General features: G+C 44.1%; 1 protein-coding gene across 2 annotated transcripts in view; it reads right to left on the bottom strand.

Moving 5' to 3' along the window:
* Nucleotides 1-14,948, bottom strand: part of LRRC9 (leucine rich repeat containing 9) — a 2,495,628-nt gene that overhangs the window by 1,511,305 nt on the left and 969,375 nt on the right. For both annotated transcript variants that reach the window (XM_069638901.1, XM_069638902.1), the window contains one exon: nucleotides 9,742-9,888. In XM_069638901.1, coding sequence (XP_069495002.1) covers nucleotides 9,742-9,888 — 147 coding nt within the window. The remainder of the gene's footprint in view (nucleotides 1-9,741; nucleotides 9,889-14,948) is intronic.

Here is a 14,948-nt window from a genome sequence, read left to right as displayed (position 1 = left end):
TGGGGCAAAGGTATTGCAGGGAAGAGAGGAATACCGCGTCTCGCCATACGGTGCCTCACTGCCACTCCCCGAAGACCCCTCACCCAGGTGATCCTCCTGCACTGGTCCACCCCCAGGGTCTGGATCCAAAGGCAATGGCTGTTACCTGTAACAGTATTAGTGATTTAGTCAGTAGATATACGATTTAACAAGAGGTGGCCTATCTCCATAAAGAGCAGTAGAAAATTAAATGGTGAGCTTGGACCAAGATTAATTTACTTGGGAGAAGTGTTTTCTCGCCTAGAAATATATATATTATATAAAACCAGAACTTCATGAGTCACAGTTGTAACTGGCAATAACCAAGGAGACAAAAACATATTGCAAATTGTCAAAAGGGCGGCAGGAACTCCTCTCAGCCAGGGGCGGGAGGCCTACCGCAGTTAATGCCAGAGGCAGTCCAACCCCTCAGGTGGATGGTGGCAGCAAAGAAGGTCCCAATTCCTGTTCCCCCGATGTGCCAATCTGCATTTGTACAGAATCATGCCTCCAGCCTTGCCTCTATCTGCATGTGCTTGCCAGTATCCTATTACCTTTTCAGATGTTGACACGCAAGACAATGAAGAGACAGAAAAAGTGAAGCAAACTGATAACAGAAACAGAAGAAATGGCCTGCCCAAATATATCTCCAGCGCAGCAGAGACACAATCACTCTGGCAGAGCGGTTACCAAAGGAGAGATGCCGATTCCAGATGTGTCGCAGCACAGAGCAGTAACGTCACTGCCCACAATGGCAGTGCAACAAACGGGATTAGCTAAAGCTGCCGGCAGTCCCACAACGTAAAACCACCCACTAGACCACAAAAGATGTGCTACTGGAATATCCTCAGGGACCTACCCTTGGGGTAGAAAGACTTTCCTTCACCACCACATCTCCACCCCCGCTAACACCCACTGTTGAGCATTCCTTACACACACGACTGGGGAGGGGGACACAGCCAGCAGATGGATTAGGGACAGAAGACCAACCCTCATCAGCAGAGGATATAGGCCTCGAGCAGGAAACAGGAAGGGTTTATGTATCGATTAAGGTCAGAAGAGGATGTGGACAGTGACCAAGAGACAAGAAGATGGAAGGAGGGAGTATGGAGCTGCAGATTCTGGTAAAGAGTTGTAGAGCAGGTGAGACATTGACTTAGGAGTAATACAAGGCCTTGTAAATGTTTAACAATCTCATTAGACCTGCAGGGCAAGTGCCTCAGTTTACATACCAACTGAATAGAACTGCACTAGCACCATGGTGAAGGGTGACAAAATATTTACCAGTGCTCTCTGAAAAATAGTGCATGTCACACTTAATATTTGGCACAAAGCTGTCACACTAAGGCCAGCCATGCACAGCGAAACCTATTTGGCATTCGCTGCAAACATCAAACAAAAACATCCCTATACTCGCCAGCAAGGTCGAGTACCATCCAAATGGTAAACCACCCTTCATAAAATCTTCTTGCCAATGCAAGTGGGCAATTAGATTATACGAGCACTGACTTGTAGTGGTTCTGTTGTGTTAGTGTGTGTGAGAGGTGTGTGTAGGAAGGAAAGTGTAAGATGTGAATATGAGAAGACTGATACTGAGTTTAAGGAGGGTGAGTGACTAGTATTGTGGGTAGAGTGGTAGTGTGCAAGGGGTGGAAGTATGGTTGGAGCATTAGTGGGAAAAGGAGGGGTAGTAGTGGCAGAATGAGAAGTAGTAATGGGAGTAGTATTAGTGAGAGATGTAGGAATGGGAGGAGTAGGAAGAGCAGTAGTAGTGAGGAGGAGGAGCAGTACAGTAGGAGGATTAAGAAAACAGTTAACATCAAAGTTTGGAGTGAGGAGGAGTTAAACATTGGAGGGATAGGAAGTTGGGGGGAGGAGACATGGGAAGAGCAGGTAGAGTAGAAGGGAGAGGTGAAGGTGGAGTGAGTGGAACAAGGTCAATGTTTAACATCGTAACTTTCCCCATTAGAAAACAAACCTGTGTTGACAGTAGGGCAAGCTAGTTAGTCCCTAAGGTAGATAGTGAGCCTGCTTTCAGAGGAAAAACGTTAATATAAGGGAGCCAATAGAAAGTAGGGGGACAACAAGCTGTAGAACTAACCAGGGGCTATGGATGCCTGTGTTAGGGAGGCGGTTTGAGGGAAGACAAGAGGGGGCGGGATGGCCATAGGCCCCACAACAGTTCTAATAAAACCCTTCAATCATCCTTAAGATTCTAAGTGATTTCTGTGCTATCTGTGACATCCCCCCCTAGCAGAGGAGGCAACTGGGTGCTTGATGTGCCCTTTCCTCTGCTGTATTCTATGAATACAAGAGACAATGTTTGTTAATAGTTTGATGTATATGTGCTTCAGTACTTTTGATTCCAATGAACAGCTTTTATGTTAGGCTGACTACTTGAAGCTTCCATCTCTAAAGCTGTAATCCGACAAACATCTGGTCCATGATGTTGCTATATTTGTGTGCTTTACAATGTCCACAGCACTGCTGCAGGGCTCGTCTGATATGAAGCCATGGAGCCAGCAGTAAAATGCAGAAGACCCCAGGGAAAGATAACACTCTATCCCGGCATCCAACCAGTCGGCGATAATCATGGGGCTGTGGGTCATAACATCTGTGACAGCCTCCAGCAGTGGCTATAGGGACCCTCAGAGGCATGTGGAACCATGCTGCTGGGGGCACAGGTTCTCATACCACTCTTTCCATTCCAATTAAGGAGGCAGCCACCAAGGTATCTGCATAGTCAGCCATCTCTGCATCTCATTTGTTAAGTGGGAGGCAGGCAGCCCTAGGAGGCCCTAGTCCATCAATGGGGGTGAGGAGAGGACATTGTTGATTAGAGGCTGACCACGGGTGAAGCATGTGTGGGGCTTGGTGAAAAGCTCTACTCCTCAGAGGAACTAACAGAGGGGTACTAAGTAGAGTACAAGTTATCATAAAACATGACTAAAATGAGAGGGATTTGGGAGGTGACGACAAATGCTTGCAAGGGAAGTTGGGGCACTTAGAACTAGTCCGGGGAAGAGGGGAGAGAAGAGGTGTGGGGGATCCAGAACCATCCAGGGAAAGGTAGAGAAGGTGTGTGGGCTTGCCTGGTACCAGCCAGGGGAGGAGTGGGTAGGAGCACACAGGACCAGCGAGAGGAGGTGGGGAATAGACAATGGCAGCTCTTAAGCAGACAATATCAGAGGGATGTTAAGGAGGAAGGAGGGGGAGGATGGTGAAAAGGGAAAACATGTTTACCGTTGTCTAGTGTGAGGAATCTGAGGGCGTCCTCACTTCTTACCCCGACATATCCTCCTCCCAGGTGGCCAAGGAAAGGCTGTCGCTATCGGATCCTGACCCTGGGGGTGGATATGCAAGGGAAGATCACTTGGGTGCAGGGGACTTGGGGAGTGGGGATGAGGCCTTGTTGGGTGAGACACAGTATCCCCATTTCCCTTTTTCAATGAACCTAATGTCTCCCAGGCCTCTGTAGGTTATTAACAGTCCCTTCCCTATTCTGTATCTAACTTATCTCCCAGTAAATGCCAGTCAGGTACTGGGACGAGGAAGAGACACACCACAGACATATATCCTCTCTTTTTGGATTTTACTGACACAAACAATACTTAGGTACTGAGACGAGGAGGCCACCATTAACACAGAAGATAGACTGGAAGAAGAAACATGAGCAGACTAGTTGTTGGGCTCATTATTGTGGGGACAGGAACTTTAAAACAGGCTCAGCAGAAAGGCTGAGGGAGAGGCACAAAGCAGAGTTCCAGGGCTGAAGTCATGGTGGTGAAAAGGCACCTTCCCAAGACGCTAGGAGGTATAGAGAGCGTGATACGGTGCAGCGAGCGAGAGGGGATCATTGGCAGTCTGAGCCAGAGATGAGAAAGCAGTGTGTCATGGAGCAAAAGTACTGGGAGCGATTGAGAAACTCCCGAACGCGCACAGGTAAAGGTCCGCTGACTGCAGTTTACTGGAGCTCTGAGATAAGCAGCGAGGAAGCTGTGTGCCCAAGGGAACCAGCGCAAACAGGCAGCGAGCGGAGACGGTCCTCCGGAAAGCCACAGAAAGTGGAAACCAGACCGTGAGAAGGCGGGTGAGTCCGCCTGGGTGAAATGGGGACCCCAGACATGGTGGATGGTGGTTTAGTGCCAAAGACATTATAGTTTGAATATCTGAATTGAAAAGAAGAAAGCCAATATGAAAAAGTGATTTATACAATGAGAAGTTGAAAAAGCATTGCCAAGAGTCAAATAAGCAAGCATTGCCAACAGTTAAGAATAGGTGGGCAACATAACTGTAATAGTAACCAAGTCTGCATGTAAGAGAAACCAGGCAAAAGGGCGCCAGGTGCTTTGAGAAAGCAACTTGAGAGAATACGTTTCCTAGCAGGAAAGTGTACTGGGAAGCCCTTGTTGGTCTTACAAGTGAAAGCTATTAAACAAGTGAATTATGACAAACCAAGTGATGATAAAGCTTCAAGGGCACTTGAAAGGATACTAAGTCAAGCCCCATTGTGAAGCTGAATTTGTGGCAAGATACTTATGAAAAAGATTCAAGTAAGGTGTGTCAGTTGCGTGACTTGTAATGGGTGGATCGTGTGTCTGACAACTGCACCTAGACCGAAAACACCCAACTAAGGAAAAGCCACATTGTGATGGAATAAAGGAAACCTGTGTCAACTGAAATTGATGAACTGAACTTTATACATTGGTGAAAGGTAACCAAACAGTGGAAGCACTGAATAGCCCAAGGAATTATGTTATTTTGAAACACTGGAAGATTTTAACCTTGGGGAAGGGAACCCCTATTTTGTAAAGTGAACTATTTGAACCTTGGGGAAGGGGAAACCATTTTCCACCTAAGAGCTGGAAGAAGCTCTGAACTTTTATTTTGAACACTTCTCATTTGCTGCTGACATCCCTACACAATGTATATAATTAGATGTGAGGGCAAGTATAGGTTTTGGACACAGACAGACATTTGCTTTGGACTTCCTGACACAGACGATCATTAGTTTTATTTAGGTAGGGCAAGTTAGTCCTTTCTCCAACCCTCCTTATTGGTTAATAAAAGTATCTCAAAATTCCATTCAGTTGTCTGTGTCTACTTCATGATGCCTTCACACTAGGTACCCAGGCAAAAATACCCTAAGCTAAAGGTTTAGTGAAGCATGAGGGTGGACTACATGGGGCAGCAAGCAACCAATCCAGTGTCTTCTGCCCCAGTCACAGGAAGGGTGATTTGGAGGTCACTAGGTGCTGAAATGGGAAGTGCTGGAGGGCCAGCATGACAGACAGGTGCCTTGCCATTGTGCAAGTACTGCTGCTGGGAGATGGGCCGGAATTAGATGATGCAGGCAGAGAAAAAGGATGATGCCTGACAGAAATTCTTCTGGATGATGTTCCTCTTGGGCCTCTGCTCATTCATCTTGAAATCCATATCTGTTTCCGTTTGCGGAAAGCCTCATGACATGAGATGAAGGAAAATGCAACTGAAACACAAAAATGCAAGTAGATGTGACAAATGAAAAATATCCTGAAAAATATCCTGCCTGACAAACTTGACTAGACAATGATCACACAGGTGGGCAAAGAATGCCTTTACTACAATAGGGCAGTCAGGGGAATGGGTCATTATTCATGAAGGGGGAATTGCAATGTTCTTCAAGGGGTGTAGAAAAACTAGCCCAACGTCACGAGCCTAAACGAGGTACCCAAGTGATGCTAGTTCACAAAGCCAAATTGTCAGAGAGTGAAAAAAAAAAAGAAATCGGTGTACCAGAAGCCAAGGAGATTCCAGCCAACAAATTAGTAGCAGTCCAGGGTCAAGAAACCAATAACCATAAAACCAAATTTGCACGAAATCCAAAAACAGACAAAACAAAACTGAGGGTCAGAAGTCGGTAGATCCTATTCACTGAGCATACGCAACTACAACCAGGTAAACACAGCAGCGAAGCCCTAAAACAGCACTTGCGGTTCAGGGTTCGAAATTAGGGGTAGCTGGGAGCTAATTACCTCCTGCTTCTAGAATAGGTGAGCCTGGTTAGCTTGAAACCAACAGCTACCAGGAGCTATTTTTGGATCCGCAGGCAATTGGTGCCTTACAATCATGCATATGTTATATTAACTTTGAGTTTTTGAAAATGAAGGATCTATATAATCACTGCACTGCCCTTAATGTGGAATTTCAAAAAGCCAACTTCCATTATGGTGCAGCGCAGTAATCACATACATCACTCTGCCCTGCATTCCCCTACCCACTTACCTTTTTGGAAGCACACACCTAAGTGTGCGGCCGTCTCTCCTGTGTCCCTGCGGCATCAGTTCTATTTCACTAACTTGGGTCTGAACTGCAGCCTCAGGGTCCTTTTTTCTTTTTCTTTTTCGTACTTTTCTCTTTATTGTCCCCCGCTACCATCTAATGGAAGCAGGGGACACCCCCGCAACTCCTGCTTCCATTAGGTTGGAGTAATGGGGGGTCAGGATTTTTGTACGGCGCAAAGGTGCTGTATTCGGTATAGGTGACATTTTGAATTGCAGTATTTGTACAATCCCATAAAGAGGATTTAGGACACAGTTAGTACACATTTAAACAAAAAGAAACATACATTATGGACAAAAAGTTACAGTGTGCATCTCACGTGCAAGTAAGATTCAGGGTGCGCTGGGTATTTATCCTGGTTCCCCAGTGGTATTGCCTGCCTACTGGGTGATGCATGACAATCAGGAGCTGGTTTTAGCTCTTGCTCATTGAATCTTAATTTCGACCCCTGCGGTTCCTTTTAACTTTTTCATCTCTGTGATCAGGCTCCAGTGGTGCAACGCATGCATTCACGTGTCTGCCGGAAAGACTTTCTCGTGGATCACGTCACCAGCCCCTCTGTGCATTGAAAGGAAGGCATGGTATCAAAGTAAAACAGAGATAAGTGACCACAGTTCAAGGGTGTTTATTGAACTTTATCAAGTGTGTGATAAATGCCTATCTAAACCTAATCTAAGATGGGAGCAAGCTACGACCATCAAAAAGATAATAATGCAGACCTAGTGGAGTCTCACCAAAATAAAAGGGCCTATGCTAAAAAAAAAACTATTTCCAATCTGTATCGCTAATTTACAAATAGTGTGGGGAAATGTTTATGGAAAAGAAAGTGTTCACAAAATTATAAGTCAGGATGTTCAGGCCGTTGGCCTCCCTTCCCCCACGCTTTCAGCACGGGACAAGGCGGTTCACTCGAGCATAGCACACTCTTGGGCTTCTTCAGCAGGAGGACAAAGATCCTTTTACCAACATCAGGGCCTTCTATGCCCAAGTCTCTTGCATTTAAAGTCTCTTGATTCAGAGGGCCTGATGGACCCAAAACAATGAAAAAGTTCCTTTCCAAATATTCAAGTAGGGCGATTCACTCTTCACCCTGGATCCCCCTCAGCTGGGCTCAGATCCCTTTTCTCACCACAATCTTTTGTTTGGATCCCCCTCTTCCGGGCTCAGATCCTTTTTTATACAATTAGCCTCCCTCAGCCGGGCTCAGACCAATCTCAGTTTGTTTTAATTATCGAAGACTTTCGAATGTGCACAGGATTTAGCTTGACCTGTTGCAGGACCACTTCGATTTCACAGTTCAATAATTCTCACACGCTCAGTTGGATACCAAACAGAGACCATCGAATGAGCACCCACGCGGTGCCATATGTGGTATCTATTTCAGTTTCACAAAGTTCAATCACATAGGCCTCATCCTTTGTTCATACAATGTTGCTGCGTATAACCTTGTTTGTAACACAGTCTGGTCTGCTATCAGTCTCTCCAACTCACTGGCTGCATTCGCTGGCGCCGCTTTGTTGAGCCAAGGACAGTACCACAGCGGCAATCGATTCTCCCTGCCTTGGCTATCAAAGCGGGAGGGCCCTGTGTACTTTTGACACACCCGCACTGTTGTTCAGCTGTTATTCCCAGCCTTATTTTTCTTTTTCTCCAGGTCTCGTGAAAGTCACGGTTCTTCTCCGAAAAGGTCAAGGGTAATTCCCTCCTTGCAACTCTCTCTGGTCTTGCTGCCTTTCTCCTCAGTTTAAACTGCCATTTCAGAATTGCTGCTTCCTCGTGCATTTTGCCTTGCTCAGAGTGTACTTTCATGCTCTGCCTTTTATCCATGTGGGGAAGTGTGATGGAAGTCAGGTGTGTGTAATTATCAGTAATTGCCTGACTCTGCCTGACCCTTGTGTTGGGACATATCAGGTACGGCTCTGGTGTTAGTCTGTTTTCTCTCACAGTGAGCTGTCCATGAAACAATGTCTGTGTCGGGAAAAGGGGCCGGGGGTTGGTTGAGCTCCTAGGTATCCTACCTATTAGGATGTGGAAAAGGTGTTACAAGGAAGGGGATACTGTGTCTTATCTTCTGGTGTGCCACTTCCACTCCTTGAGTACCCCTCATTCAGGGGTCCTCCCCTACTGGTCCACCCTCAGGAACTGGATCCAAAAGTGATGGCTGTGTCCTGGCCACCTGGGTGACAGATCCCCGGGGGATAGGTGAGACACCTTTAGGTTTCTCACAACATGGAATGCAGGTATCATGGTCTCATCCCAGGCCATTAAACAGTCACCCGCCATGGCAAGTGCCAGTTTGGAATTCTCCCGCATGAGTTTCCACATTGACTCTCTAGTTGGCTGGAAGTATTGAATTGTGCTCATTTTTATAAATCGTTATTATTTTCTAATTGTCCACATGGATGGAAATAGGGTCTGCAGAAAATGGAATCCAAAGTAATACGGCAACAAAAAAAGGAGGTGAATGCATACCCCATAAGCTCCTTACGTCCTCAGAAGCAAGATATCCAAGAGAGGAGTTGAGTGAGTTGTTAAGTGAGGGGTATGCTATCAAAGGGCTGTATGTTGGGTCCACCAGTATTAGCAGTGCCACGGAGGCTACTTTGTGCCTGTATCTCCTCAGCCAATGCAAAGAAAGATCTTAAAGCAACTTTAAATGGCCTGCTGTCAGCCTTTCGAATCCAGGAAGGGTCACACGTGTGCACCACATTGGCTGGCGTGGAAATCCATGAGGAGGTAACCACAGCCACAGGCTGGGTCCAAAAGCAGGAGGCCAAGAGGTGTAAAACTAAGGTTCAGACCAGCACGGATATCCAGTGGGTTTAACCAATATAGATTCTGAGCAACTAAGTAGCATACTCTGCTGCCAGGGGTGGAGGGAAGGTATTCTATACTGTGACACTAGGACTGGAGGTCAGTTTTGTTGCATTGAGTGTCCAAACCGTGGAGAAGGATGAAATGCAGGAAGCTAATATTCAAATGTGATCTGTGTGTCTCTTTGGTGTGGCTGCCTCAAGAGCTTGAGCGGCACACGCGTACCATGCATGGTATTAGAACTTCCATGCATCTTTTCCCATGAGATTTACTAAAACATTCCTTCACTGGTTGAAATGGTGGAAAACACAAAAAAGTAATATAATACACCACAGCCAATACATGCTGCAAGGGCTGCCAACTGCCATGCCAACAACGTATTCTGCTTCTCAAAACCCCTGCCATTGTCTCTCTATGTACCATTGGTCTGGCCACAGTGTGGAGCTTCATTTGCACCAAAAACAATCATGTAAAGGTGAGGCTTTATGCTGAGAAATCAAAAATGTTTCTTAAAGACAGAAAGAAGAAATTAAGCACCAATTTAAAGAAACTCTGCATGCATTTATTAATAGAAAAACATTTGGGTACCGTTTTTGGTGACAGATGTAGTGCTTTGCGCATTCTTCATTGGCCGAAAGACTGAATTAGCAGAAAGGTAGTTAGACTGAATGATGGGCTTTTTCTCACAAGCTTTAACACAATGTCCAAGGAAGGTTTTTGCCACAACAAGCCACCCTAAATTCAGGAAAACATTTATGAACCTTGTAAACTATGGAAGAAGTTGCAATAACAAATAATAAAGCAAAAACACCTTTTTGAGAACAAATACCTTCTCTGTGGACAAACCTTCCTATAATACGCTCTTGTCATTTGACTGACAATGTTACAGTTGTGAAAAAATATTGTGTTCCAAAAGTCAAATAACAAAAGTAATCAGGCCATGTGATATGTACAAATTAAGTCATCAACAAAGTAACTTATTTTCAGTAACTATTAAAATACATGATATTTAAGGTCATAAAACAGACCCTTAAGAGTTTGGTAAATCAATTAAGTGAAATTTTGGTCCGATTTTTGAAAGTGAACTTTCTCCCACTTTATATTTCGTTGCAATATGTGCTGATTTTTCACTAAAACACAGTATTTTAAATTATATATAGTTTCATTCTTGAAAAGGTAGTTTGCAGGAATATATTATTAAAATGATTGATTTGCGATTGCGAACAAATTCATTTTTGCTGCAAGTTAATCACATTTTACTAAGAATTTGTGATTGCCCACTGGTCAGGACCAAGTTGTTGTAAGGTTTTTTTTTATTTTTTTTATTTGTATTGGCTTATCATCAAGCCTTTACAAAATGTGACATGAAAAAGACATTTACACATTCTTAAAACAAAACGTATTTCCACAGTTCTTAGATTCACATAAAACAATTATTGAATTGACATATTGCATTTCCCTCAAACTCAGTTTAGGTTCATTTAACTTTTCTAAAATTCAGTAACTCAATTTTGAGTTAATTATATCAAACAATTATTTCACATGTCTTTAATACTCTAACCACTGCTGATGTTAGTACTGCATTACGACCCGAGATCAACCTATCCCAGAAAAATTCTGAGAGTAAGTCTTCCTCATGGCGCACGCATTTCCTGAAGAGTGTTAATCGTAAACTCCATGTGCCTTCGCATTCCTGTGTAAATGCCCGAGTGATTGTTTTGCTGGATCAGCGCAAACTTTACATCGTTTTTTTTGCTCTATCGCCCTGCTTGCGTCTTTCTAGCACGTCTCCACAGTGTACTAGATTCAACCTAATCCTTAGGAAATTATTCAGCAATGCTCTATCTGGGAATTTCATAAGCCACGTCACGTTGTAAATAGGAAATGTACATGGGGTTTCAAAAAAAGGTAAAGAGACGTTAAAGATCATGTGTCAGATAGTCTCAGAAAAAGTTGCAACATTTATGCACTATTCTAAGTCATTCAATGCCAGCTAAAAAAGCATTTAAGAAGCCATATGTTTTATGTGTTAAACAATGAAAATATTTTCAATGTTGCCAGGTACTTTCATCAAATCTCTGAATACTCACATTTTCCAGTCATTGCAATCATATAACTACATTCTAATATAATATGCTATTTATTTCCAGGATATTCTCTAGCATTTACATCATATAGCAGATATTGCTATAATTGTATTTACTATATTTATGTTTTGGTTAGGTTGTAGGTCAACCAGAAGGCTGCTACAGAGAGCAATAGTACCTGAAGGAAGAAAATGTAAAATGTGTGTGACATCCAAACATCTGTAGGCATCTGTAACAAGTGTATCTTCAGGTAATTTGCCAAACTTCAGTCAATCTTGCTTCATGGAGAGTTATTGTGGGAAGTGTGGTGAACCAGAAGGAGTCGGACTAGGACTTCGCATGTTCAAAGATATTTTATTTAAATAATAAGAAAAATACCTATCTAACCCCAGTGATCCAGATAAGATTTTGAAATGGAAGTTTTTTACTCCCCATTTTTTAAAGGTGGTAGTACATATTCCCATTGAGAGTGTTTTATAAGCGAGTCAACATGTTTTAAATGTAAAACAGAAATGTTTTTCTAATAAATATTTCTTTGCATGTAGGTATTCATGCACATTCAAAGATTCATTTTGACCTCTTCAGATCAGGCGGTAATAATAGCAGTTTCTTTCCATAGCAAAACTACACTTAAGGTAAGACTGACCAGAGAGAGCACGATGTTGAGACCAGTCCAGACCATCGTAGGCCTTAAACAGGCCTGTGTTCTGGCCCCTGACCTTTTCAACATCAATGTATCTGATATACACAAACTTTGGTCTCCTAACAGTACTCACTCGGTTAAACCAGGCCACCTCAGTCTCAATTGGCTAGCCTTTGCCGATGACCAAATATTTTTTTACCAGTGTCCACTTGGCCTCCAGAGGAATTAGGAACAATTCTTTGAGTACACCATCCATAACAACCTTCTGATGAATGGAGAGCAATAAAAAATCATAATTTTCACAACCAAAAAAACCTAAAAAAGTATTGGAGGGTGGGTGACTGCAGACTAGAAAGGGTATCCTCCATTAGATATCTGGGCTACACACTTTGACTAACTGCAGCTCAAGGATTACCCTGAGAGAGAAATCACGTCCCTTAGTCAAGCAGCTGAAAAGACTCTGTAGCCGACTGTGTAAGTACTCATTGCTTCCACTAATAAGGTTCTACCTGACTAAAGCCGAACCTTTGTTACTATATGGCTTAGACATTACACAGTTTGACTTGGCCAGTATCTAAACATCCTTGAAGGTCTCAAATGGAAAGATTTCAAAAAAGGTAGCAGGCGCACCTCCAGAAAGACGATGGCATGACAACCTGATCTGAGATGAGAGTTTGCAGCACACGCTTTTTGCTCACTGTACTTTTCACAGATGGGAAATATCCATTTGCATATCAGTCTTTGTCCCGCCCACATGGACAGTCCAGCACCGAAATGCTATGGCAATTCCTCTCTGAACAAGAGTACCAAAAACAACTCCATACACGTGTTTCAGCCTTGTTGGGCCTCATCAGTGAGGTGAAGCTGTGCCTCTCTGAGCACAGTGAGTAGGGAGTCCACGTCTGGTTGCCCCCAGGTAACTCAGGGTGACCATCCCCAAGTTACTTGCAAATATTTCAAAAAAGGTAACAGGCGCTCCTCTCCAGAAAGAACATGGCATGATAACCTGATCTGAGATGAGAGTTTGCAGCACACACTTTTTGCTCACTGGACTTTTCACAGATGGGGAAATTAGATACATTACTCAGCGTAATCGTATTTCTGATGCTTGTATCTGCTTAGATTCGCATGCTGTGCATAGGCCGACATCTAGTGGAAGCTGCAGAGTATTACAGTTTGTTTTTCGAAACTCGAAAATGGGCGTCGACACAGGGCGTGCCAGTAATACTATCCCTAGTGTGACGTCCACTGTACCCATGATCCCTCACGCGTTTAGGACCCTCAGATTGCATTTTTCTGAAATGAGGTAGCATGAGGAGTAGCGTGAGTACAGATAATCCAAGCAGATAGATAAGACTACAAGCATCTATGCGCCTTCTCTCAGAGGGGAGGAAGGGTGGGTCGCATGTGAATCTAAGCAGATACAAGCATCAGAAATACGATTACGGTGAGTAACGGAGAAAGAATCGACTGTCGAGAGCTGCACGACAGATTTGGGCCTCGGAAGGCCTCTGGCCTCGGCCCGGGCCTAGGAAGGCCTCTGGCCTCGGCCCTGCAAGTAGGGAGTGTGGGGGGTGGATATACCCTACACTCTTTTGGTATGTAGGTACATTCTTATATATTCCTACACTTATTAGCCCACTGCCACAAGGTGCGTATGGAGGGTACCCCTTTCCAATTTTTCCCCAACTACCTGACTAAAGTGGAACCTTTGTACTATATGGCTTAGACATTAAACAGTTTGACTTGGGCCAGTATCTAAACGTCCTTCAAGGTCTCAAATGGAAAGAGCCTTTTGGGTTATCAAACTCAGCTCTCCATCCTGCTGTCTCACAGTGGCACGCATTGATATTGTGTTTCTGAAAACTGGAATGCTGAAGAACTCTGAAGACTCTGAAGGCAAGTGTCTTTTAAGAGATTGAGGGCCTCATCACGAGTTGGGCTGTAAAGCCGGCGATATTAGCGCCGGTGCTAATAGCCCTACTGCCAAACCCCCCCATGCGATTACCGCCGGATCACGGGTTTGGCGGAAGGGTTATTGCCCATTCCCCATTGGGCCCATTCGGGAATTCCTCATTCCCCATTGGGCCCAATGGGGAACATTTGCACTATTACCGCCAGTGGATTTCCCACCGGCGGTAATCGCAGCGAAAATCGGCAATTTTGCCGCGGATTTCCCCCCAGCTGAAATCCACCAAAGCCATGATCTGGCGGACCCTTAAATGCGGCGGTAATAGCACTACCGACGCATTTAAGGGTTACCGCCAGACTTGTGATGAGGCCCTGAGTCTTATGGCAGAAAATCAAATGAGGGTAACTGCTGTCTTTCTTAGAAATAACGTTTTCTAAGTTGGAGAGATCTCTATTATAACTACTTTATTCTTCTTTCTCTTGCAGGGTCTTGAAGGATGAAAAGTTCGAAGTTTAAAGGAGAAGAATATGGACCCTTTATTTCTTGTGGAGAGTTGGCACACTTGCTACAGCAGAAGCGCGCTGACAATGAAGAGATTTCCGTATTCAGGAAAAGAACTTTGATGGTGGAAAGGGTGCGCGCGTTAGCAGATGAGGAAAACATTGAATAGTGTAAGTTTGTCTATTCTGAAAGATTGCAACCTTCTACTGTGAAGTGCGGTTAACTACTGTGAGGAAAAACTCTGTGGAACTTCAGGTAAGTATTCACGTAGAAATTATCTTGACTCTAGAACTCTGTAATGTTCGTTATTTAACAACGTACCTTTTTTATGCAGGTCTTCTGAATGCTGAGGAATAACCTTCGGAAGGAGCTGCGGCTGCGAACCAACACTGCGGACTGAAGAGACTGTGAAAAAAAAATATTCTTCTACTGGAAAAGCTGCAGTGAAGGAAATCTTCGGTCTGGTAAGTCTTATCTGCGGTCTGTGAATATTCTATTAACAGTTCTATGAATTAATATTTATTTTCTTTAATTCACAGGTTATGTGAGCAGAAGCGCCGGTAGCGTTACACCACTGTCAGTGGGGCAAACGCGAAGCGCGTGTTTTAGTTGGGGCAGAGCTTAAGTAGCTCTCTATGACAAATGACTAGTT

Source organism: Ambystoma mexicanum, chromosome 14 (genome assembly GCF_040938575.1).
Source record: "Ambystoma mexicanum isolate Mex_15411 chromosome 14, UKY_AmexF1_1, whole genome shotgun sequence".
NCBI lineage: Eukaryota > Metazoa > Chordata > Amphibia > Caudata > Ambystomatidae > Ambystoma > Ambystoma mexicanum.
This window is presented reverse-complemented; position numbering and strand designations above follow the sequence as displayed.